This window comes from Thamnophis elegans, chromosome 7, assembly GCF_009769535.1.
Source record: "Thamnophis elegans isolate rThaEle1 chromosome 7, rThaEle1.pri, whole genome shotgun sequence".
Taxonomy (NCBI): domain Eukaryota; kingdom Metazoa; phylum Chordata; class Lepidosauria; order Squamata; family Colubridae; genus Thamnophis; species Thamnophis elegans.
The window spans coordinates 14,457,512-14,484,655 of NC_045547.1; the positions used below are offsets into that span (position 1 = coordinate 14,457,512).

Genomic DNA, 27,144 nt, shown 5'->3' on the forward strand with positions numbered 1-27,144 from the left:
TTGAAGTTGATTTGTAAATCGTAATTGCACTGACCAAAATTAAGCAGCATATTTGAATTAAACCACACTTATGGAAACACCTTCTTTGCTTGTACATTCCTAAGAAGGTTTTGCTGGTGGTTTATTATATGAGTGCTGCTGGATAGGGTTCATAACATCTAGCTTAATGAAAAGAGGGACTAGGGGCAGGGGTTGGTTCCGGGACCCACTACTGTTGGTTTCTCGTGGGTGCGCCACACGCACATGCGCAGTACAATAAAAATTGTTCTGCACATGTGCAGAAGCAAAAAACAAGACGGTGGCGCCACCTAGGCCATCTAGGAAAGAAGAAGTAGACAGGCTTCATTCCTCCGCAGAAAGAAAACTGCTAGATAATGCATTGTGGATTTTCTAACGGTGGACGAATGATATAGACATTGATAGAGCTCTCAAAGCATAGGTTTAAAAGTCTTCCTTAAAAACAGAATTCCTAATCTTTATTTTGCCAGAAACATGGAATCTCTGCTAAATGCAATTAAGGATGTGATAGAAGGCAGACCATATTATTCAGAATGTACCTTTCTGTGCCCTTCTCTCTGTTTAGCAGATATAAGCCGAGTGGGCTTTTTTTAATGCTCATGACAGGATGTGAATGTAGATATAAATTCATCTGTGCCTATCTAGTAATCTTTTTTTCCTCCTTTCCTTTCTCTAGATTAATTATGCTTATGGAATAAAAGGAGCAGTTATTGATGAGCAAAATAGTGGGCCAGAAGACAGGCAGACTGGAACGCATCAGCTGCCGGGGAAACCCCTGGCCGAACTGGAAGCATGGAGGAGGGGATTAATGGAAAGATGAACCAGGCCCATATCCTATTTGACCGATTTGTCCAAGCTTCCACTTGCAAAGGGACTCTGAAAGCCTTTCAAGAGCTCTGTGATTATTTGGAGCTGAAGCCCAAGGATTACCGTACTTTCTACCACAAGCTCAAATCCAAGTTGAGTTATTGGAAAGCTAAAGCTCTTTGGGCCAAGTTGGATAAGAGGGGCTGCCACAAAGACTATAAGAAGGGGAAAGTATGCGCCAACACGAAGGTGAGCATGGAAAAGCGGCTTACATTTCTTTGATTCCTACTTATGAGAATGGCCTCCGTACGCTATATACCGTATTTTTGGAGTATAAGACGTACCTCTCCCCCCCCCCCAATAGAGCATGGAAATGTTGGTGCATCTTATACACTGAATACAGCCATTTTTGGCCTCCTGAAGTCCTGCCCCTGCACCACATTTTTGCGAAAAACAGGCTGTTTTTCACAAAAACGGAAGCATTTTTGCCTTCCCCGAGCAGCACTCTGCAGGCTTCAGCAGGGCTGGGGGAAGGTAAAAATGCCTCAGTTTTTTGCCCATTTTCCCCCCAAAACAGGGGTGTTTTTGCTTTCCCCCAGCCTTGCTGAAACCTGCAGAGTGCTCCAGGGGGCTGGGGAGGACAAAACCCTTTTTCTTACTTACCTCTTCAAAATCTTGGTGTATCTTATACATCGGTGCATCTTATAGTCCGAAAAATACGGTAGTTAATTAAGTGTGGATGAACCGAAGCAACAAACTTGTAGTTTTCCAAAGCATGGGCAAGAAGAGTGAGGAAGAATTAAAAAAAGGAAAAAGAAGCATTGACTTCCGATTTTCTCTGTTGCAGTAAAATAAGGCATTAAAAATGAAATCACAACTTTTTTGTTTTTTCATAATAATATAAATGAGCAATTTATCTAAGGATCCATCAGTCTAATTGGTAAAACCCAAAATCAAAGTTCATTAATAATTATTTTTTACTTCATTCTAGTAAAACAGTGAAAAAGGTGTTTATGTTTTTAGAGGGGGAAAAAAACATTTGGGTATTAGGCCTAGCAATATATTAGACAAGAAACTGTTTACTTTATTTTTAATTTTCTAGTTGGATTTTGATCTTAACAAGGCTCTCTTGAATAACCCAACAACCAGTTTTATACATTCAGTTTTGGTCGCCACGGTGTAGAAAAGATGTGGAGACTCTAGAAAGAGCGTAGAGAAGAGCAACAAAGGTGATTAGGGGGCTGGAGATTAAAACATATGAAGAACAGTTGCAGGAACTGGGAATGTCTAGTTTAATGAAAAGAAGGACTAGGGGAGACATGATAGCAGTCTTCCAATATCTCAATATCCAACAAAGAAGAGGGAGTCAAACTATTCTCCAAGGAACCTGAGGGCAGGACAAGAAGCAATGGGTGGAAACTAATCAAGGAGAGAAGCAACTTAGAACTGAGGAGAAATTTCCTGACAATTAAGAACAATTAATCAGTGGAACAGCTTGCCTCCAGAAGTTGTGAATGCCCCAACATTGGAAGTCTTTAAGAAGATGTTGGATAGCCATTTGTCTGAAACAGTATAGCGTTTCCTGCCTAGGCAGGGGGTTGGACTAGAAGACCTCTAAGGTCCCTCCCAACTCTGCTATTGCATTGTATTATATACAAAATAGTATAAAGTTAAGTTATTCTTTGAAAGCGTCAATTAAACTTAAATGCCTGTCTTGATCTCAACTCCAACTTTTGTCAGCAAATCTTCCAGTAACTTTTTCAGGGTTCTGTCAAACAGAGTCACATTTAAACAATGATTCACTTGAGCGTGTAGCCTGCCAGGGACCAGCGATGAGTAGAGAAATGATCAGCAGCTGTGTTTGCTTCTATTCCTTATGCGCATTTACGACAAGTTCCTAAGCTATGTACAGTTCACTGTGTGCTTTGGAGACCATCTGCGCATCATTTCTTAGTATCCAACCTTTAGCCTTATGGTTTTTTGTTCTGGCTGCCTGGTAGCTTAATGAGACATATCCAAATACGTCTCTCTAAATGAAACGAATCAAGGATCATGATCCCCCAATAAGGAAGACAAACGTTCCCTTCCAAGAAATACAGATAAAGAGGAATGAAGAAGTTCTCTTACATTTTAAAGATAAGAGAAATAGCTGTTGAAAACAAAGGGACAGGCAAGAGATAAAAAGAACTGCAATCAGGACTGTTACGAAGCACAGTGCCTTTGAAGATTAGGCTGAAAATCAACTGGAGGGGGTGTTTTCCTGTGGTTTTTCCTATCTGTTCCATGTTATTGTTTTTCTCTTGTGGCATTTTTAAAATAGAATTATAAAGCTGGGATCTTAGAGGTCTTCTAATCCAATTTGCCTTGCATTCAGATATGTTCCTCTTCTGGTCCTGGACAATACGTTGGCTTACTCTACCTTCTCCCACCCCACCCCACCCCCTCTCTTTCTTTTTCTTTTACTAAATTAGTGGTCTCCAAAGTTGGAAACTTTTAAGACTTTTGTGGATTTCAAGCCACAAAGTTCCTCAGCCAGCTGGCTGGGGTATTCTGGGATTTGAAGTCCAGAAGTCTTAAAGTGGCCAGTTTTGAAGACCTCCTGTGCTAAATGATGGAGGGAAGGTTTTTTTTGTGTAGTGTCATATATTTCTAAAAGTATTTTGGGTGTGCAAGAAGGAATGGTCTGTGCAGATGGAGATCAGTTTATTTTGTAAATGTGGTGTCTTGATTTACTGACCATTAATTGTAATTGTTCATTTTTCTTCTCCTTTCATATCCCAGGTGGTCCTTGTTTGTTTGTTTAAAGAACATAAGTTCTCTATGTATATTTACACACATTTGGGAGGTGGATGGAAAAATCCCCAGGTCTGGTCTCAGATTAAAATCAGTGACCAAGTTGGTTGCCAAGATGTAGAAACTAGGCAAAACATAGGACTTTTCTGCATGCTTTTAATTCAGTCTGATTTCTCCATCTAACCTTCCTTCTATGGCTGTGATGGTGAATCTATGGCACGCATGCCACAGGTGGCACGCGGAGCCATTTGTTAGGGCATGCGAGGCATTGACCGATCAGGTCCAGTGTGGATGCGTGCACTGGCTAGCTGACTTCGGCCTTCATTTTCGCCCATTTTCGCACTCTGGATGCTTTGGAGGATTAAAAACGGCCTTACGGGCAAACCGGATGTCCGTTACCAAACTTCCAGGTTGCCCATAGGGCCGTTTTTCAGCCTGCAGGGGAGGGCGAGGGAGGCTGTTTTCGCCCTCCCCAGGCTCCTAGAAAGCCTCTGGAGCCTGAGGAGGGTGAAAAACGGGGGGGAAGCGGGTGGGATCATGTGCATAGAGTTATGGGTGTGGGCACGCCCGTGCACGACCCCCCTGCGCTCCCCCCGCTTTTGGCACGTAGTGGGAAAAAGGTTAGCCATCACTGTCCTATGGGATCATCTTAAATTTAGGGCCATCTTTATTTTTGAATATATGCAATATTACCTTTGTAACGTTGACCAATGGTTGGTCCCATTGCATTGGCTTATATGTCCCAAAGGTGCTTTTCCTTGTTTTTCTTTGAAGACGTTTGTCTTCTCATCCAAGAAGCTTCTTCAGCTCTCTTGGATGAAAAGTGAAATGTCTTCAAGGAAAAACAAAGTAAGTCCAGTTGAAAAAGCATTTTTGGGGCAACCATGACCTGGATGACTTGAGAATCTCCCTAGACATTTGCTTATATGGATATTTGCTGTGATATGTCAGATCTGTTGTCTTGGATAAATGTCCCCCACCAATTTCATTTTATTCCAGTAACACTGGAATAAACTAACACTGGAACATTAAGAGGCAAAAGAGGATAAGAGAGTAAAAGGGAAATTCTGAGCTTCACGTCTGTAATGTGATCTGCATATGCAGCAGAGGGTTCTGAGATAATTGAATAAATTGTGGTTATAAATAGTCCTCGACTTAGGACCATATTTGAACTCCAGATTTCTATGGCTAAGCAAGACTTCTGTTTATTGCCCCATTTCGTGACCTTTGTTGCCATTGTTAAGTGAATCACTGAAGTTGTTAAGTTAGCAACATAATTGTGAACTGAATCTGGCTTCCACATTAACTTTGACATCATGGGCCAATCCCTCGCTGATTCCAGGGCGGCCCTGCGGGCCACATCTAAGCACCCCGTGGGCCAGATCCAGCCCACAGGTCTTACGTTTGACACCCCTGGACTAGCACAAGTAAGATTGAGAATTTAGAAGAACTTTTCTCCATAATCCCCCCCCCTCCATATTTTCAGAAGCTGATCTGGATACGGGGAGTCATTCCAGAGCTATGCGACATCTCAAGTTATATGTTTTGCTCTTTCTCATTGCACAGCTGTATGCCCCTGTTTGACCTATTGGAGGAAGTAATCGGAGCTTCTGGACAGCTGCAGGTGGCTTACCAGATGTTGTCACTGGAAAGAACAGAGCTAAAATGTTTTAGCTTAGTTAGAAGGGAAGGGGGAAGGAGTGCCTTTGAGAAGCAAGCGCATTTGGTGGTCTTGCTGAATTTTGAGATGTTGTGGGACACAAATGGCCGCTTCATTTAGCTCACAAGCTACAGGATTCCTGCTGTTGTAAATTCAGCCATCCCTGGCTTGGTTTGGTTTTAATTGTGGTGCCTTGGAATTTGCTTGAAATTTCATAGAGGGTCTCGCTTGAAGCTGTAGGATTATTGTAAACAAAGATACAAGTACAATTCAATAATCTACCTGGACATTTGCAATGTGTAACAGTTTCTAGGCCTCTGCCATTGGGTTATATTTCTCCCCAAATACCTGGGAGAACCTAAATATACCTAAATAGGTCTGGAAGTCCAGTGACTGCTAATTTGGAATCCCATCTGTTTCTGTGCCAAATGGATTACATGTTGTAAGGACTGCATTATTTTTGCAAAGCAGTTTATGCATTCAGGTAGCATTACCATATTTTTCGGAGTATAAGATGCACCTTTTTCCCTCAAAAAAGAGGCTGAAAATCTGGGTGCATCTTATACAATACAGCATTTTTTGTCTCCCGAAACCCCGCCCCCTTCACCAAAATGGCTGTGCAGAGGCTGTAGGAAGCTTTCAGAGAGCTCCTGGGGGCTGGGGAGGGCAGAAATGAGTGAAAATGAGCTGTTTTTTGCTCAATTCCCCCCCCCAGCCCCCAGGAGTACTCTATAAGCCTCCTAAAGGCTATGCATGCAATTATTTTGATGAAATATGGGTCCATTTTTGTGAAAAATGGGTTGTTTTTTGCTCGTTTTGGGGGGGCACCCCCAGGAGCACTCTACAAGCCCCCTAAAGGCTATTCATGCCTTTTTTGGGGGGAAAATGGGCCCGTTTTCACAAGGTTTGCAGAGGACAAACCCCTTTTTAAAAAAAATTGCGTCTTCAAAACCTTGGGGCGTCTTATACTCCAGGGCATCTTATATTCCAAAAAATACAGTAATTTTTTTTAAAAAAACTTAGCTAATCCATGCTGTAGTGAAACCATGCTGTGGTCTGAAATCCTGAGATTTCTTCATCCAGGTAATCGGAGCCTTTAAATCTACTAGCTTTGTTGTTGTAATAAGTGTGTGCACTAAAGCAATGACACTGTTTTGCAACAATAAGTCTGGAAAGCTTATTTCAGGATTCAAATATTTTTCACTATCTGCCTTTATACCTTCCTAGTTTCTGGTGCATCGAAAGTCTGTTCGTGCGTGCGTAATAATACTGATTCTTCCCTTCTCTTCTAGTGTCTCATTATTGGGGCTGGACCCTGTGGCCTTCGGACAGCCATTGATCTCTCCTTTTTAGGAGCAAAGGTGGTGGTGATAGAAAAGCGTGATGCCTTCTCCCGCAACAATGTTCTGCATCTGTGGCCGTTCACCATTCATGACTTGAGAGGTCTCGGCGCCAAAAAGTTCTACGGCAAATTTTGTGCAGGAGCCATCGACCATATCAGTAAGAACTGTTTACAGGTGGAAGGGATGGATAATATATGATGTTACCATAATAAAGACCAATGGATTGTATCAGGGTTTTCATGCATGAGGTAGACTTAAGAAAGAGACGCTAGTGTGAAACGCTAGGCCAGGTGTCAGCAACCCACGGCTCCGGAGCCGCATACGGCTCTGGAGCTGCATGCGGCTCTGCTGTGGCTCCCTCCTTGGCTAGCTCACCTCGCCCTCCCCTCCCAGGCACTCCTTGCGTGGCCTGAGAAGGTAAGGGCGACGGCAGGTATGGAGACTCACTCCATATTCCAGAGCAGGAGGGAAGCACCCCTGTACTTGCCTCTCATCTCGTGGACGCTTCTTCCAGTGCTGTGCGCACCTCAGTTGCTCAAGGAGACGCGTGACTTTCTCTCTGCCCCGAGACACTGGCCCGGCTGGCCTGGCTGTGGCTAACGCTACTGCTCTTGCCGCCTCCATGGCCTTGCACAGCACACTTAAATTTAACACGCTTCCCAATGGGGGAGATGGCGTCCCTTCCTCCTCCTGGAGCACATTACAATGTAATGAGTACAGGGAGGGAGGAAGAAAGGGAGGGGGGGAGGGAGGGAGAGAGCGAGAGAGAGACCCATTTCCCACGAAAACCCCCATGAGCCACAAAATCTGGTACGCGTGGCTGGGAGGGTGCCATGTGACTGGGAGTCATATTGAGTTGGCCACGCCCACTCAGGTTTTGTGGCTCCCAGTGTCTTTTTTTCTGTGAGAAACAGGTCCAAATGGCTCTTTGAGTGTTTTTCATCCCCCTGGACTAGGCATAAGGCATAAGTTGAGAAGAAAGCATGAGTAATTTGAAATTTGGAAGTTTATATTTTATACATAGCAATAGCAATAGCAGTTAGACTTATATACCGCTTCATAGGGCTTTCAGCTCTCTCTAAGCGGTTTACAGAGTCAGCATATTGCCCCCAACAACAATCCGGGTTCTCATTTTACCCACCTCGGAAGGATGGAAGGCTGAGTCAACCCTGAGCCAGTGAGATTTGAACAGCCGAACTGCAGAACTGCAGTCAGCTGAAGTGGCCTGCAGTGCTGCATTTAACCACTGCGCCACCTTGGCTCCACATACCACCAGCTTTAATCAAATCTTCTTTAAAAACCGGAAATACACTTTTATCCCAATAGTGATGCTGGGATCCACAGGGTAGAAGGAGGTTCTAGGCCTCCTATCCCAAACCTCATTTGGGACCTCATTCTCTAGCCCCCTGCTTTGCACTGGGATAGCAGCTGTGTGTTTCCTGTTGCTATTATCGAGAGAACATATCACTTGGCATCCATAAACCCAGTGGGAAAGAGTGGAGCAGGATTTTATACCCTGTGTTGGTGATTAAAAGGTAAAAATACCAAAGACAAAATAATATCTACCTGATTATATATCATAGAGATGTGGTGACTAGAACATTTACCTTTATCTCGATTGATCTCACAGTAAATGAAGAAAATCAAGCTCTTATAAAGTAAAATGAAAAATCTTTTTTTTTCTTGCAAGCATTCAAATGATGACATTCAGTATGGGGAAAGATAAATTCAGAAAACCCCAGTTCATACTAATGCAGCAACTTACAAATTCATTGAGAAATTCACTATTTCAGAAGATAATGCAGTATTCTGAACAGACCAGCAGGTGGTGGAATCTGCCACAAAAATTGAGGATCATAAGATTCTTTTTAAAAAAAGTTATATCTTCATCAGTATAACCTGAATTATAAATGAGAGTTGAAAAGAAATACCCATGTCCAGGAAGTTTACAGAGACAAAGAAAATGAGGATTAGTACAGAGCAGAAAACAGAAAGCCACAAATTCTGTGTTTTATCTGTTTACCACAAGTAGCAGCTTTCCTGAAGTAAAAAGTTCTCAGCTTCAACTTCTTGGAGATCCCAAGTGTTTGTCAAAAGCTGCTGGGAACAATGGAAATCAATATTCAAATCTTTCTATATCCAGCATTTGGAAATTGTGGGCCCTCTGATTCCAGATTAGTCCATGTATGTGTCAAAGAGCCATCCATCACTTTTAGAGATGTGGATTTTTAGCATATACAATTAAGTGCAAATTACATTCACATCAAACTCTTGTTAATAACAGATCCAGTGTGATGCTTTTAGTCTGAAATGGAGCCATAATCTGTATATGATAGAAGTTAATAAAATTTAAAACACTCCATGGATTTGAGAGCTGTTACTATCTGAAAGAGAACTCTAATAGGCAGCTTAGTTGTTCAAGAAGAAAATCCACACAATAATTTTCTCCCGACTGTCATGATTAAATGGAACAGAACTTGGAGTAGTTTTGTTTTGCCTGATTTATGGCCAGTTCCATTTGGAACTTACTTTGGAAAGTTCTTCTTTGTTCTTTCCAAAGTAAAAAAAGCATTTCCAGGTGCTTTTAATAATTTTGTTGACTAGATTACATTTTAAATGACAAGCTCTTCCACAGATCTTTGAAATGACTGTTGAATAAATTGTGAAGAATGTGTTTTCTTTATTACTATCTCTGCTTCTGTTCCTCAGGTATTCGTCAGCTTCAGCTGATACTCTTGAAGGTCTCCTTAATTCTTGGTATTGAGATCCATGTCAATGTTGAATTTCAGGGTCTTCTCTGCCCTCCTGAGGACCAGGAGAATGAGAGTAAGTAGGGTTGGCATTTATAGCAAACTCGGGGCGAAATTCTTGCTCTATATACAATGCCTAAGGAATTACTTTTGTACAGGTAGTCCTCGAGTTAATGACCACAATTGAGCCCAAAATTTAGGTTGCTAAGTGAGAAATTTGCTAAGTGAATTTTGCTCCGTTTTACGCCTTCCCTTGCCATGTTTTTGTTTGAGTGGATCATTTTAGTGTTTAAATTATAAACATGGTTGTTAAGTGAATCTGGCTTTCTCGTTGACTTTGCTTGTAAGACGGTTGCAGAAGGGGATCCCGTGACCCTGGGACTCTGCAACCATGATAAATATGAGTCAGTTGCCAAGCGTCTGAATTTTAATTGCATGATTATCAGAATGCTGCAACAGTCATAAGTGTGAAAAATGTTCATAAGTCACTTTTTTCAGTGCCATTGTAACTTTGAATGGTCACTAAATGTTGTAAATCGAGGACTACCTGTATAAGGCAGCATGATGGCTCAGCGGTTAAGACGTTGAGCACGGAGTGTCACTCAACAGGGTGAGCTCCCATTTGCTCCCTAACTCCTGCCAACCTAGCAGTTTGAAAGCATGCAAATGCAAGTAGATGAATAGGTACCACTTGTTTTGACCCAGGCTTCTCCAGCAGCACCTTTTATTTAATTTACAGTGAATTCCTCTCCAGCAAAGTACCAGCCCACAGTCTTTCAAATTAGTTCACAATTACTGACCTTTATTAGCCTTGGAGAGTGGCCAGGCCCATATCTTTCAGACACTGCAATACTTGGGAAGAACGCAGGAATGAACTAATTGTCTCCTGCAAACACCCATCCCCTTTTGCTCCTCTTTTATTCCCTATGGGAGGGGGGCATTCATCGTCCACCTGTGGCTTTACTCCCAAGTCACCCCTTGTACCTTAGCTGTTCCCTTCGTCTGGCAACTCTGCGCATGCGCACACTGGGAACAGGCTCTAGCTATTTGTCTGACTTCGAAGGTAGCTGATAACTGTCAGATGACCCTGGCCCCATCTCTGCCTCTGACGCAGAGCACTCGTCAGAGCCTTCCTCAGATTCCAGAACTGGCCAAGGTTTTCCCCCAACTGAGATTCCTCACTGTCTGAATCTGCTGCCAGTCCGCTGGCGGGCTAAACACCACTTCAGTGGGAAGGAAACAGTGCTCCGTAACATCATGCTGGCCACATCATGCTGGCAAAAATGTCTTCAGACAGTGCCGGTTCAAAGATCCTTGAAACGGAGATGAGCACTGCCCCCTATCGTCAGCAATGGTTAGCGGAGTAAAATCCACAGGGACTTCTTTACCTCTCCTCTTGTATAATCAGAACATCATGAGTAGTGACTGTATGTGGCTATTCCATTTTACAGATATAATGAGATGGTTAACTTTCCACACTGGTACTGAAAGGCCCAGTTACATATTGCTTGAGTGTGCAATCCATGTACATGTCTGTATCCGTGTTTGTACATGATGCGTTAATATATACTTTATCCACAGGGATAGGTTGGCGTGCACAAGTCTATCCAAAAACACATCCTGTGTCGGAGTACGAGTTTGATGTGATAATTGGAGGGGATGGAAGGCGAAATACTTTGGAAGGTAACTGTTGCTGATGTTTATGCTGATGTGTAGGGCATGCCTGCAGCCCAACTAGTGCCAGGTTAGCCCTACTGGCTGAGGATGATGGGAAAGGAAATCCATCACAGACTTCTGCAGCCTCTGCTTATTACTGCATTATGCTGTTTTTCTCATGACCCTTTACCCAGCGAGACATTTTAATGGGAATAAATTATATTAAATATGTAGACTGTGTGTTCAACCAAGTTATACAAGAGATTCCTTCTTAAGTTCTTTTCCAGTTTTATGTCCTGGATCACAGGTCTTCAAACTTGGCAACTTTAAGACTTGTGGACTTCAACTCTCAGAATTCTGGGAGTTGAAGTCCACAAGTCTTGAAAGTTGCCAGGTTTGGTGACCCCTGTCCTAGATAATGGATCTGGGAAAAGAATTTTCAACTAAGATTTGTTAGCTGAATTGTTATCAGGCAGAGTTGAGAAAAGCCAGACGAAGTGATGACTTAACTAAGTGTGGAGTTGTATTTGTTTATCTGCTTCCAAAAAACAAAAATTTCCATAGCTCTTTGCGCATTACGTTGTACATGTACCTTAGTACAGTTTCATTTGCAAGGGAGAAAATTAAATGCATGGTTGGTTACTATAGATAAAATCATCTTGTGTATTCATCAAACACCCCCCCCCCCCCGCCCCAGGCAGTTGATTTCAAAATTGAGGCCTGTTTTGTCATTGCGTATTTGTTCTGTAGGGTTTCGGCGAAAAGAGTTTCGTGGGAAGCTGGCAATTGCCATTACGGCAAACTTTATCAACCGGAATACCACAGCTGAGGCCAAGGTTGAAGAGATCAGTGGCGTGGCTTTCATTTTCAACCAGAAGTTTTTCCAGGATCTTCGAGAAGCAACTGGTTTGTAGAAGTGATTGAGATCTGAAAATAAGCAATGTTATCTCATTCTGTCTTTGTTCCAGAGATGCTCTTGTGACACCATGGGTGTCAAACTCACTGTGTCACGTTGCCATCATGTGACGTTTCGTGACATTTTCCCCATTCGCAGGCGAATGGGGGCACGTGATTCATCCTGGCCTGCACGTGATTCATCCGGCCTGCGGGCCACCAGTTTGACATCCGTGTCCTAGCCTATGAATGCTGTGAGTTTTTACAGTTTGCATGCAGAGAGGATGAACTAAAAGAAAGGTGTACATCCTGCGGCTTCTACAGTGTGTTTTCTTTGTGTGGCAGCAGATCTTCGCAAATTACAACAGTTTTCCCAGCATGCAAAGCAGTTTTCTGGGCTCAACGTCCAAAACAATTGGACATGCCTGGAAGAAGATGGTTCTGCTTTGACCATTTAAAAGAAGGTGCTTCCTAATTTGTGCTTTCAGAAGCCCTTCTTTTGAAGGACAGCCAAGAACTAATAATCAGTGTCAAAATAATGAATCCTCCAATATCGCAGTGGAAGGAATTTTAAAGAGAAATCTGACCTTCAGGGGTATCAAACTGGATTTCTTCAGCATTGTAGTTCTCCTCCATGGGCCAGGCGGAGATGGCGGGGATGGGACGGAAGCCTCCTGCAGCACTTCCCCCCCCCCACCCCCTGTTTTTGACCTTGACGGCCTCCTGCAGCAAAGTGCTAAGTGCTGCAGGAGGCCGTCAAAGTCAAAACCAGTGGGTGGGGGGCTGCATGCCCCTCCGCCCCCTTTTTGCTAGCAGAGGCACCACGGGCCAATCATTTGCTATTTCCAGATTGGCCCCGCAGGACAGATTTAAGCACCCTGTGGGGTGGATTCGGCCCGTGGGCCTTGAGTTTGACACCCCTGTTCTAAGTGATCTTTTGAACCTGAGTGGACAAACATGCTGAGTTGATATGCATTTCTACTATTGGTGGCAGAGTTTGACTCATTTTTTTGATTTGGGCTCAAGCATTTACAAGCCTGTTCCTTGACTCTTGATCTTTCTTGATTCCATTTTAGGCATTGATCTAGAGAACATTGTCTACTACAAAGATGATACCCATTATTTTGTCATGACTGCCAAAAAACAGAGCTTGCTGGACAAAGGAGTCATATTACACGTAAGTGTGCTTATTGAAGCTCAGTTATATCTGGGTGAGGAGGCCATTGACCTGTTTAAAAAAAGGTTAGGGGATCATAATATTAGTTTTCATTGCCCTATAATCTTTCAGAACAGATTATAATGGGCAATTATCTACCTTTCTGTTCTGCTGAAGGAAATTTACCTATACTGTATCTTCAATACATAGCTCGTGGTTCGTTTGTCAACCCCGAAACTGACCTGACTGAAGCCATATTGAGAGCGTCAGTGTTGCCACACTGGAGCTGAGGATGGGAGGATAGTGATAGCGGGGGGGGGGGGGGTTGGCGGTTGTAGCCAAAACAAAATACTTTCTCTTGGGAACCAAGGACATTCTCACACCTGGTCAGAGAAAGGAGGAGTGATGTCACCAGGCAACCAGGCTGCACCCTGATTGGACCATGTGACTGACTGTTTGGGGAGGGGTATAAACTTTTACTTTTAATTAGATGAAAGCCACGGGAACCTTCCGAGTCGGTTTTCCCTCAGAACTGTGCCAATTTGATATACCCAATAAAACTGTTCTTTGAGGAATTTACCTGCCTCGGAGTTTTGTTCGCTATGGGTGTATTACCTGGAACCCTGACGTAGTTTTTATTTTGCCTGGCAGGATTATGCAGACACAGAACTGTTACTGTCACGGGAGAATGTGGACCAAGAGGCTCTGCTCAGCTACGCCAGGGAAGCTGCTGACTTCTCAACAAATCAGCAGCTGCCATCGCTGAACTTTGCCATCAACCACTACGGACAGCCCGATGTGGCAATGTTTGACTTCACGTGCATGTATGCCTCAGAGAATGCAGCCATGGTCCGAGAATTGAATGGCCACCCGTTGCTGGTGGCATTGGTCGGGGACAGTTTGTTAGAGGTTTGTTCTCTCTATGTCTTCCTTGAACCATTTCTTTCTTCTTGTTCGATTTCCTTTTTTAATTTTCTTTTAATATTTAAGGGCCACGGGTGTCAAACTCGCCACGTCACGTTGCCGTCACGTGATGTTTCACAATGTTTTTCCCCATCGCAGAGCTGGGGTGGGCGTGGCCTGCATGTAACACATCTGGCCCATAGGCTGCCAGTTTGACAACCCTGCTGTAGGCTAAAATGGTGGACACCATTTCAAAGTACCATCATATAGGGCCGTGATGGCGAATCTAAGGCACGCATGCCAGAAGTGGCACATGGAGCCATGTCGCTTGGCACGTGTGGCGTCTCCCTTTCTCTTCTGGGTTTCTGGCGTGCATGCGCGTGCGATGATCAGCTGATCTTCATGCATGTGGCAGTGCCGGAAAGAGGAAGAGCAAGTCTTCTGTTTTTTGGCATGCACCCGCATGCCGGCCAGCTGATTGTTGGGCGCGCATGGTTCCTTGTTACGGCCGAGACGAGTGCATGCACACTCCCTTTTTGGCACTTGGTGCCGAAAAGGTTCACCATCACTGATATAGGGTGTTTTCATCTGAGGAGAAATGGGTAGATCATTTGCTGAAGGACTAAAAAATGGAAGCAAACTTGAGTTTCATTCAAGTTGTCCAGTCTAGGATTTTAAAAATATAGAAAATAAGGAAAATAATGTTTTTAAGGGGGGGAAGGGAAATGAAAGTGAATGTAGAGATAGATTCCAGCAGCCTAGCTACTCACTTATGAATAGAAAGATCATTTTAATTATGTGTGTCTAGCTTAGTCATTTTGCTTCTCTAAAATCTTCTTTGCCCAAGAAATACAAGTAGTCTTTGACTTGTGACCAGAATTGGGACTGAATTTCACTTGTAAGTTTGTGTGGTTGTAAGGTAAGTCACGACATGATCAGACCCAATTTTATGACAATTGTTATGATTGTTAAATGAATCATATGGTTATTAAAATCCAGCTTCCCTCAGTGAATACACTAAGCTGTGCCACTGGGGTGGTACAACAGTTTTAAGTTCAAGTACAGGTTGTGAAGCAATGTTTACAAGGCCACTGTAACTTTAAACCATAATTAATGAAAGGTCATAAGTTGAGAACTACTTGTATATTGTATGTTTAGTGAATAATGGTAAGGTCCTCAAACATTAAATGAGTAGCACATGTGCATATCTAAGGTGATTTCATTGTTATATATTGATGGCATATTTATACTTTTTGGAGTCACAGATATCTCTGAAGATGAACAGAAATGCAATATGAAAATTTCAGTAGAGATTAGAATTATTGTTGTTTTCAGAATAAATGAGTTTTGTTGTAAATCTGATTTCAACGTAAAAAGGAGTGACATGAAAAAGTGACATGAATTTCTGACATTTTAAACACAGGGCCCATTAGGATACAAGGCCCCATTAGAAGTAGTCCTCTACTTGATATCCCATTGGTGTATGAAGAACATGGTTATATAGAGTCTTTAATTTGGCATTAAAAAAGGTTGTTCACAATGTTATATTGGACTTCAAGAAATTATTTTAGGACTGTGATGGTGAACCTATGGTATGTGTGCCACAGTTGGCACGCGGAGTCATTTGTTAGGGCACGCAAGGTGTTGCCCTGTCAGTTCCAGCATACATGCGCGCGCTGGCCAGTTGACTTTGGCCTTCATTTTCAGCCGTTTTTCACCCTTCGGAGGTTTCCCTGAAGCCTCCGGAGGGTGAAAAATAACCCAATATGTAAACCAGAAGTTCGGGAATGTTGGGCCGTTTTTCTCTCTCTCGAGGGTGGTGATGGTTTGCAGACATAGAATTATGGGTATGGGCACACCCACGGACAACCCCTGTGTTCTCCCCCCGCTTTTGGCACGCAATACCAAAAAGATTAGCCATCACTGTTCTAGGACTTTGAATGATCTCTAGCAGTCCCATCAGATCTTGTCCTACAGGTGCTCCCTTGGAGTTTTAAAGTAGTTTTGCAGTGTATTTACAAAGGAAGCGTCTCAGCCATGGTTTCCCATGGAATATACTGTATCTGCCCTTCTCTTATTCCTCCCAACCTCTTTTTATGGTTGCTTCCAGCCATTTTGGCCAATGGGAACTGGAATAGCCAGAGGCTTTCTTGCTGCCATGGACTCTGCATGGATGGTACGAAGCTGGTCCTTAGGAACAGGTCCTTTGGAGGTCCTTGCAGAAAGGTAAGGAAATGCTTGTTTCTCTGTATGCATATTTATACGTGCATGTGTATGCTGTCATAAGCAGGAAATTTATCTACTATTAAAATGTATCTACTGTATGTCTAAGAGTATGCAAGTTCAGGCTCATTAATATGCAGTGTGCGTGCATTCATTAGCATCTTCCTGTGTGTCCATTCTGTGCCCGCCTATTTGTCCCTATGCTAGTCAATGTGTTATCCAGAGATATTTGTCATTTTCTGTGTTCAGCTACAGTAGCATAGCAAGAAAGAAACACACTTTTCTCTTCGTGCATGGGGTAAAAGATGGCTTAAACTGAAGTATCTGAACATAATTAGGGGGACAGAGAGAAAGTTGCCTCATTATGCTTCTAATTGGCAACATTCTTAAGCCCAAAATTCAGGTTAAATAACCACAATTGTTACCTTCATATAACACACTAAGCCCTTGTGACCTCAAGACTGGACTACTGCAATGCGCTCTACATGGGGCAGCCCTTGAAGAGTATTCGGAGGCTTCAACTCGTCCAGAACGCAGCCGCGCGAGCGATCGTGGGTGCACCTCGGTACACCCACGTTACACCTATCCTCCGCGAGCTGCACTGGTTACCGATCAGTCTCCGGATACGCTTCAAGGTGCTAGTCGTAACTTATAAAGCCCTTCATGGTATTGGATCTGGGTACTTGAGAGACCGCCTGCTGCCAGTTACCTCCCACAGACCCATTAGATCTCACAGGGTTGGCCTCCTCCGGGTTCCGTCTACCAGCCAATGCCACCTGGCTATTACCAGGGGGAGGGCCTTCTCTGTGGCAGCTCCGGCCCTCTGGAATGAACTCCCCGCAGGGATTCGGACCCTCACCTCTCTCCAGGCCTTCCGAAAAGCCGTCAAAACCTGGCTTTGCCAGCAGGCCTGGGGGTGATGAGTTCCCTCCCCTCTCGACATGTATGGTTGTGTGATTGTTGTCGACTTTTATTATTTGTATTTTGTCTTTTATGTTCCCCCTTTTTTTCCCCTTTGAATTGTTCGCCACCCTGAGTCCTCCCGGAGAAGGGCGGCATACAAATAATAAAATACCAATACCAATACCCAATATAAAGTTTCATGTCATAGTTGTTTCACACAATTTGCAAAAAAAAGTTTGGGTTACTACAACATATGAACCACAAATTATTCAACCTCTTTAGCTTAGTTTTGTGTCTGGTGTGCATACAATACAAATGTAAGTTCCCTTTGTTTGGTGGTTTTTAAAAGTGTCTTTTTAATATTTTTAGTGAATTATTTAACTGAGTGAGATATGTAAAAAGGACGTAGAAGATTTGTCGAGGCAGATTGATCCAGAAAATTATATGACATTATAATCAAGGAGGCAGTTCATATGGGTTAGGATGGAATGAAATAAGTGAAACCTGCATTTAAGTGGCATTGTTAGAATGGCATTGAATACACCATCCTTTTAGAATTACAGGAACTGATCATTTGAAAATGAGCTATTATACAGTATACTTAACTATCTTAAAAAGTGCTAAGCAGTAGTGTAGTTAAAAACTGTTCTTTTCCAATATGCATTTTTCTTTCATTAAACAAAAGCATTATTAGCTTCCCTTTTTGTACATTGTGGGGAGATGGTAAAATGTGTAAAAATGATGGCAGTACAAAAACCTGGAACAAATTAAATAGATGTCCTGTTGCTAAGTATTCATTATTTCCTGCTCCCTTTAATTTTCGCCTCATGGAAGAATTAACAACACAATGCTCATTAATCTTCTTCACTTGTTTAACTCCTTTAAATATCCCAGTTAAGCCTCACTCACCTTTCTGAGTTTTCTCATTGCATTTGGCTCCTCTCAACAGGCCAAGCATTGTCCTGGTTTGAAAACTGCATGAAATATGCAGTTTGTCAGATGCCACTTTGCTTATCTTTGCAAGGCGAAAATTCCGTTGGTATGTACTTCGCTGATAGTCAGTGAAGCCTAGCTCAAGAGAACTGGAAATTAAGACCATAATCAAAATGACTTCTTCTCTATTTATTCCTGCTTCTGAAGAGAAGTTTCTTCTTCTGCTTACCCAACCAAGCAGCTGTTTCTTGCAATATGGAAGACTCGGAAAGGGCCCTGTTTCATTCATTTGAAAGTATAAATCAGTGATGGCGAACCTTTTTCGCTTCAGTTGCCAAAAGCACACTTGCGTGCTATCACACATGCTTGCATGCCCACCACCATAATTTAATGTCCCCCTGTGCTGTTTCCCCTGCACATGGCTTTCCTGGAGCCTGGGGAGGGCGAAAACAGCTTCCCCCTCCCCACAAGGCCCTCCGGAGGATGGAAATGGCCTGTTTTCCGACTTCCACTGGGCCCGGTAGGTCTGTTTTTCGCCCTGCCCAGGCTCCAGAGGCTTTCTAGGAGCCTGGGGATGGTGAAAAACGGCCCAACACACAAACTGGAAGTTCAGGAACTGCCTTCCAGGTTGCCCTGAAGCTTCCGGAAGGCGAAAAATAGCCCAATGCGTAAACCGGAAGTTCAAGAATGACCCGTTGGGCCATTTTTCTCCCTCTGGAGGCATCAGGGAAGCCTCCTGAAAAAATGGCCGAAAATCAAGCCCAAAAATCAGCTGGCCAGCACACGCATGTGCGCTGCACCTGACAGGGCAATGCCTTGCGTGTCCACAGAAATGGCTCTGCTTGCCACCTGTGACACACGTGCCATAGGTTCGCTATCATGGGTATAAATGCTAGCGTCAAGCTGTTTGGGTATGGATCAGGCAATTATTCTAGATGCAGAAAAGTATAACCATTTCACAGAAAGACAGGTAGTCCTTGCTTTAAGACCACAATTGAACTTCAAATTTCTGTTGCTAAGCAAGAACATTTGCTAAGTGTGTTTTGCCCCATTTAATGAACTTTCTTACCACAGTTGTTAAATGAACCACTCCAGTTGTTAAAGCTCTTGTGTGAATCTGTATTTCCCCATTGATTTTGCTTGTGAGAAAGTTGCACAAGGTGACTTTGGCACACTGGAACCATCATAAATATGAACCAGTTGCCAAGCATCCAAATTTGGATCATGTGGTTTTGGGGATGCTGTAATGGTCGTTAAATGTGAAAAGCGGTCCTAAGTCACTTTTTTTCAGCGCCGTTTTTAACCTCGAATGACCACTAAATTAATGGTTGTAAGTCGAGGACTACCTGCAGTTGAGACACCATAGTACCGTGATAGCGAACCTTTGGCACGCGTACCACAGTTAGCATACAGACCCCTCTCTGTGGGCATGCAAGCTGTTGCCCTACTCTAGCTTCACCGCACATATGTGCGCACCTCCCACTGCCTGCCTGGTTGTTGGGTCTCTGTCACGCATGCGTGGAGGGGGGGCGCATGCACAGGGGCGTGGCGTGGCAGGGGTGCATGCATGCAGGGATGGGGCATATGCACGGGGGTCATGTGGGCATTGCTTTTGTGGGGTTTGGGTGTGTGCACATGCATTTGGACAGTCAGTCCAGAAAAGGTTAGCCATCACTGACATGGTACATGCCATCCACCCAGTAGAAGATAGTCATTTTGCTATAAGTAGTAAAGTCATGTCTGTCAATGTCTTTTATATCACTGAAGCTGGCACCATTGTCCTGTTTTTTCCTAGAGAGAGCATCTATAGGTTGTTGCCTCAAACTACGCCAGAAAATGTCAGCAAGAACTTCAGCCAATACAGCATTGATCCTGTCACTCGATACCCCAACATCAATATCAATTTCCTAAGGCCAAGCCAGGTAATTGGCTCTATCCTGGGGTGTTCCAGGATTTATGATGGACACCTTATGCAACCAGTTGAAGAAATGGCATTGAAGTAATATAAATACAGCACTGAAGTACTACAGCATAACATACAGTATCAGTTGCAGCTACAGAACAGAATAAATCAAAACTTGCACAAAATAAGTCTTTGGGTCACTTTTGGCTTTGAGTAATTATGTGAGGGACATGGTGGCTCAGTGGCTAAGAGGCTGAGTTTGTCAATCAGAAAAGTCAGCTGCTCGGCGGTTCAAATCCCTAGCACCGTGTAGCGGAATGAGCTCCCGTGACTTGTCCCAGCTTCTGCCAACCTAGCAGTTCGAAAGCATGTAAAAATGCAAGTAGAAAAATAGGGACCACCTTTGGTAGGAAGGTAACAGCGTTTCTTTGGCATTTACGCAAGGCAGCCACATGACCATGGAGATGTCTTTGGACAGTGCTGGCTCTTTGGCTTTGAAACGGAGATTAGCACCGCCCCCTAGAGTCAGGAACGTATGTGTGAGGGGAACCTTTACCTTTACCTTAGTTATGTTCATATATGTCCATAGAAGGATATTAAATAAAATAAACTTTTGTTTATATAATAATAAGACAAAAAGTGTATTGGAAAGGGAAATAATTTCAGAATTATTTGGTCAGATTTTTTTTGGGGGGGGTTAATCTTTATTCCATGAAATGTATAAACAAGTGATAGCCATTGGCTACTATAATCTAAACTTGGAGGAAGAACATCTTTGGGCTTGTTAAATATTTAGATGTGAGATCTCAGTGAATCCTAGGGTGTAAAGGCAAAACGTGGAAACAGCTTGGGGTGGTTTTTGACATTAATATGCAATGTTCAAATGCATTAAACAAGCAAGAGTCACTGGCCATTAATCTTCCTGTGCTGCATTAGAAGTGAGCTTTCTGCAGATACTTAATATCCTTTGCCCACTCTTTAGCCAGTGGGCAATTTCTTTGTTGTTATCTTGACATTTGATGTGATACATGCACTCTTTTTGGACTGCTGAAGGTACGTCACTTGTACGACACAGGAGATCTGAAGGATATTCATCTGGAGATAGAAAATTTAGTGAATTCCAGGACACCAAAGTTATCGCGGAATGGTAAGTCATTCCATGTATTCTTTGTTAGTGTCTTTTTTCCCCCTTCCCTTCCTGGAAATTTGAAATTGGATTCCAATGCCAGTTGCCATTTTCAAATAGTGCATTAAGAGAATATTGGCTGCATATTTACTTAAGTTGTGCTGTAGCCATTAGTGATCTCTTTGACCCTCAGGCTCTTATAAATACACTTAGCATTCACTTACGTACACTTAGATTCTTATGGGCAGGAATGAGAATAAAAACATTTTCCTTAGAGCTCTGTGTGCATTAAAAACAGAGAGACAGGGTTTTGTTGTGCTGTCAAAACCAGGATATTAGTATTTTCTGACTGATGTAAATCTCAGTTTATGAACAGTCTTTCCCAATGTGATGCCTTCTTGAAGAATTGTTGTGTTATGCTTCAAAGCTATTGTCCAACATGCCCTTTAGGCCTATATGTCATTTAGTTATGCAATATTGGCATGAAATTAGAATAGAATAACAGTTGGGAGGGACCTTGGAGATCTTCTAGTCCAAACCCCCTGCTTAGGCAGGAAACCCTACACTACTTCAGACAAATGAATATCCAACATCTTCTTAAAAACGTCCAGCGTTGGAGCATTCACAACCTCTGGAGGCAAGTTGTTCCATTGATTAATTGTTGTAACTGTCAGGAAGTTTCTCCTTAGTTCTAAGTTGTTTCTCTCCTTGATTAATTTCTACCATTGCTTCTAGTCCTGCCCTCAGGTGCTTTGGATAATGGTTTGACTCCCTCTTCTTTCTGGCAGCCCCTGAGATATGGGAACACTGCTATTCTTTAATCTCTAGTTCAGTATAGATGAAGAGCACCAGTCAGAATAAAATTGATTTATAATGGGGGTGGGCAGCCCATAGCTCTAGGGCATCATGTTGACTTGAGTTCCATTTTCAATGCCCAAGCTACCCCTCCAAAGCATGATTGTTAAAGACTGATGCTACAGTTCTTGGGCCATTTTGAGATGGGAAAGGGAAATAGTTAAAAAAGAATAAAGAAAGACGATTGCCAAAAACTACAGAGGTGGGTTGCTACCGGTTTGCACCGGTTCAGGTGAACTGGTAGTGGTAATTTGGCCTGGATCGCAGTACTGGCAGCGACCCAGGCTGGCCACTCCCCCAAACCGGTTTCCTGGTCTCTGCTGCCTTTGCCAGCATGCTTTTTATTAGTGTTTAATGGTTTAATGGTCTTTGCGCAATTTCCAGTGTACTGCGCATGCGCAAGCAAAGTGCGGCTGGCATGCGAAGCGAACAGGTACCAACACCGTAGGAACTCACCCATGCATTGCTACTTTCTATTTCTTAGTTCTCTGTCCAAATATTACAAATGGCCTTTGTCCACCAGAATGATTGAGAATACTACTTTCATAATCACATTGAACACTAAAATCCTGTATCTCAATGTTTATTTCAGAGTCTGTGGCCCGTTCTAGCAAACTTCTGGGCTGGTGTCAGAGGCAGACAGACGGCTATGCTGGTGTGAACATAACAGATCTTACAACGTCATGGAAGAGTGGCCTTGCACTGTGTGCTATTATTCATCGATTTCGTCCAGACTTGATGTAAGCAATAGCATTTGCTTGTGAATGGCTATTTGAAGAAATTCAGTCAGGCAATTGAGGGGGTATTTATATTTTCCTAAACTAAAGGCTGAAAATCAGGCTTGTCATCTTTTCTATCCTGCTCTATGGAGTAGACAGTTGGTCTCTGCCAGAAAACCACTTGAAGAAACTAGAAGCATTTGCAATATGGATTTACAGACAGCTGTTACATGTAAGATGGGCTGACAAAATCACAAATGAGGAGGTGATAAGCCGTCTGGGAAAGCCAAGGGAAATCACCAAAGCCATTAAAAAGCAAAAGTTAGAATATTTTGGACATTCGATGCGACACTCAGAAAAATACGGCATCCTTCACTTAATCCTCCTGGGAAAAATTGAAAGACAAATGGGGTCCAGGCAGAAGAAGAAGATCATGGCTTCAAAACCTAAGGGACTGGTTTGGGCAAACTCAGCAGCACTTCTTCGTGCAGCTGTTGACAAAAATAGGATTTCCGACATGATCGCCAACATCCGATGACGGATATGGCACAAGAAGAAGCTATAGTAGATTGAGTTTTTGTTCTAATTTAGAAAATGTATTTTTCTCTTCCAGAGATTTTGATTCTGTAGATGAATACAACATCGAGAAGAATAATCAGCTAGCATTTGACATTGCTGAGAAAGAGCTTGGAATTTCTCCCATCATGACTGGCAGAGATATGGCGTCAGTTAGTGAACCAGACAAGTTGTCTATGGTCATGTATCTCACCCAATTTTATGAGATGTTCAAGGACTCTCTTCCTTCCAATGGTAAGATACATCTTATGCCTCTACTACAATCTTTGAAAGTTGCAATATAGAAGTGACTGGTCTTGTTCAACAATTCATTTACTTCGATGCTGAAAGAGAATGTTTTCTGTGTCTATATGAATGCAATATAGTAAACTGTAATCCCAATTGTTCTTATGGGGACATTATTTTGTGAAGCATTCTGGATTGAATTATTTCTGAAGTGATGAGATAGAAGATTGACCTGTCTGCTACTATCATAGTGTCTTTCCATCAAGATTAGCTCTTTATCTTTGTGATATTTTTACATTGCTGGTGAGTTATGAGAAAATGTTCAAACTGGTTCTCTTACAATTTAATATTAAAGGCGAAAATGTGACCTTAAAAAAAGTAGGGACTTCTAAGGAAGAAAGTTGAAGACTTTATGTTAGAGCAAGTCTGTGAATAACAGGTTGTAGTGATAAATATGTACCTTAGATGATCTAACCAAATGGTTAGAAGCAATAATATCTGGAAATGTAGTTGTGTTGCCAAAGCTAAAGTAGTTTTGCAGTAAGGATATGAAAATAAATTGATCCCAGAAAAATAAGACCTTGTATTTTGTCTTTGGAGATAAAATATACATAAATATGTTAGAAAAATAATATCTTCCTTGTTAAGCATCTCTACTTGAGGGTGGCAAACATTGTCTTGTTATGGATCTTAAATGATTGCAGTGAAAATCAATTCCTAGAATGGAAAAAAGATTAAATGGAGGATTAACTTTTGTAGTTTACAAACTGAATGTAGACAGCGGAAATAGCTATACTTGTGTTGCAAAGAGCCAACATCAAAGTGTGAACTTTGGGAGATTTTTTTATTTTGTTATGCCTCCATTAATTTTTTATTTCTTTTTATAGATAATCTGGAACTGAATGCAGAAGAAAAAGCTGCTTTAATCACTAACACTAAATCACCAATTTCCTTCCTAAGCAAGTTGGGACAGACTATTTCACGGAAACGGACCCCAAAGGTAATAACAATGTTTTTTAAATAAAGGTAAACATCAGTAAGATTGTGATTTAATAGCCCACTTGAAGGAATATCAGTTAAATCCAAATTTATATCATTTGCATTGTGTAATTATGCAAGTGAACAAATTGGTCATAATTTTCTCAATGTTGGTGGCAACTTAGAAATGGGACTCATATTTCAGAAATAATACATTTTGCTCAAAGTTTGAAGTTGAAGTCTAAACTAAAATGTCCAGTGCATAACTGAATGGAAGCTAGCAAATCAAGTTGTACTGAAGTTGTTCTTCATCATCATCATCATAATTAATTAATTAATTAGCCTATAGGCCATATCAACCCTAGGGCTGTGTTTTGATACAAATCACACATACGAGGGTGTGTGGTTTTTGAGTGTCATAATGGGTAGTTTGGAAGAGAAGCTTGGAGCGACTGGTGCTGACCTATCTCCTAGAAGGATGACTGATGGCTTATTTAAGAGTCTGCACATCTGTAAAAATTCATTTTATCTATTTCACTCTGGAAGGTTTTCATTATTTACTTGGTTACTTTGCTAACGTAGAGCAACTGGAATGAGTGTAAAAGATATGCTTCATATAGTGCTTTATCAGTAATATGTGAAACGGAAGAAAAATTAGCCTTGCAAATGTGTATTAAAAGTTTGTAGAGGAAAGAATCAGTGCCTAGTAACCCTTGTTTGAACTAAAGTACAAGTTTGGTCGGTAAAGAGAGCAGAGAAGAGCAACAAAGATGATTAGGGGACTGGAGGCTACGAGGAACGGTTGCAGGAACTGGGTATGTCTAGTTTAATGAAAAGAAGGACCAGGGGAGACATGATAGCAGTGTTTCAATATCTCAGAGGTTGCCACAAAGAAGAGGGAGTCAAGCTATTCTCCAAAGCACCTGAGGGTAGAACAAGAAGCAATGGGTGGAAACTAATCAAGGAGAGAAGCAACTTAGAACTGAGGAGAAATTTCCTGACAGTTAGAACAATTAATCAGTGGAACATCTTGCCTCCAGAAATTATGAATGCTCCAACACGGGAAGTCTTTAAGAAGATGTTGGATAGCCATTTGTCTGAAACGATATAGGGTTTCCTGGCTGGGCAGGGGGTTGGACTAGAAGACCTCCAAGGTCCCTTCCAACTCTGCTATTGTATTGTATTATTGAATGGAAACATTCTGTTCTCTGAACTACAGACAGATCTATAATAGATACTTGTAGATATGTATAATATTATTATACATATAATAATCTGTAAGAGTAACAAAAGACAGTTAATCTGGTGCCATAGGCATGGATATTTTTCAGAGACAATGCAGTTCCCAAGATGTGTATGGCATTAACTCTGAAAGGTTGTTGTCTGGATGACTGCAAGTAGTCTTCAACTTACCACCCCAATTGAGCCCAACATTTCTGTTGTTAAGTAAGACATTTGTTAAGTGAGTCTTGCCCTATTTTACAACCTTTCTTGCCATAGTTGTTAAGCAAATCACTGCAGTTGATAAGTTAATAACTGGTTGTTAAGTGAATCTGGCTTCCCGATAGACTTTGTTTGTCAGAAGGTTGCAAAAGAAGATCATGTGACCCTAGGACACTGCAACAGTCATAAATATGAACCAGTTGCCAAGATTCTGAATATTGATCACATGATCAGGGGGATTCTGCAAAGGCCGTAACTGTGAAAAACTGTCATAAGTCACTTTTTTCAGTGCCATTGTCACTTTGAACAGTTACTAAATGAACAGTTGTAAGTCTAGGACTACATGTACTTCAAAGTTACAATGGACTCCCCCCCCCCCCCCAAACACAAACACTGTCTCCCTCTCCACCAGGGGTGAGTTCCAGCAGACACCACTGCCAGTTCGCTGGTGCGCACCCACATGTGCAGTATGATAAAAATGCTTCTGCACATGCGGTTGTGGTTGTAGATTATCATTCAAGAGGCTGTACTAAAATGTTACAGATACACCGGCTCACTTCAGAAAAAGGTCTTCCGGTTGTTCTCAGATGGGAAAAACAGGAATAATCACATTATCAAAATATATATAGCATGATATAGAGACAATGGGGACTCAGAATTCTCTCTCTTCTGCTTAGGATAAAAAGGAGAAAGATCTGGATGGCTCAGGAAAAAGGAGGAAAACCAGCCAGTCAGAAGACGTAAGTGATACGGTTTTCATTTTTTAAATCCCTGTTCATTTAAGAATCTTAGCTAATTTGAATTAGAGGAGTCACTCGGGAATCATATATTTGCACAGTTACATGGAACTGAAACTCAGCAAAGCATTTTTAAATCAGTAATTTCTGCGTACTTCAAATGAAATGAATGCAAAAGCCAAAGTAAATTGAACGCAACAATCAAAATAGCCAATAAATGGAAATCAAGAGCTAGAATAGTCCAGGTTTGATTCTGTCAACCTAGAACTATTAGCACTCATCCCGAGTGCCAATATAACTATTTTCGGTTGAAAACAAATCACATTTCTATTGTTTTGGGCACAGCTCTGGCACTTAAATAACTATCTTCATGCAGCTAGGTAAATACCAAAAGACAAAACTGGGACAGTTGGGACAGTGGTGGGTTGCAAAATTTTTTGGCATCCAACACGAATGAAGTCAAGGTGGCTACATCCACCCTGGCCATGTCCACTCCAGCTGCCTGAGGTCAACCCTGATGCGGCGCTCAATGAAATCAAGTTT

General features: G+C 42.2%; 1 protein-coding gene across 5 annotated transcripts in view; it reads left to right on the top strand.

Annotated features, from left to right (window-relative positions):
- The window catches only part of MICAL3 (microtubule associated monooxygenase, calponin and LIM domain containing 3), a 218,929-nt gene that overhangs the window by 82,850 nt on the left and 108,935 nt on the right, over positions 1–27,144 (top strand). For all 5 annotated transcript variants that reach the window (XM_032220796.1, XM_032220795.1, XM_032220797.1 and 2 more), the window contains 14 exons: positions 695–1,074; positions 6,571–6,778; positions 9,331–9,447; positions 10,953–11,054; positions 11,778–11,933; positions 12,998–13,098; positions 13,729–13,986; positions 16,091–16,206; positions 19,835–19,961; positions 20,996–21,089; positions 22,516–22,663; positions 23,256–23,452; positions 24,331–24,443; positions 26,542–26,604. In XM_032220796.1, the coding sequence (XP_032076687.1) occupies positions 811–1,074; positions 6,571–6,778; positions 9,331–9,447; positions 10,953–11,054; positions 11,778–11,933; positions 12,998–13,098; positions 13,729–13,986; positions 16,091–16,206; positions 19,835–19,961; positions 20,996–21,089; positions 22,516–22,663; positions 23,256–23,452; positions 24,331–24,443; positions 26,542–26,604 (2,064 nt within the window). In that variant the 5' untranslated portion in view covers positions 695–810. The remainder of the gene's footprint in view (positions 1–694; positions 1,075–6,570; positions 6,779–9,330; positions 9,448–10,952; positions 11,055–11,777; positions 11,934–12,997; positions 13,099–13,728; positions 13,987–16,090; positions 16,207–19,834; positions 19,962–20,995; positions 21,090–22,515; positions 22,664–23,255; positions 23,453–24,330; positions 24,444–26,541; positions 26,605–27,144) is intronic.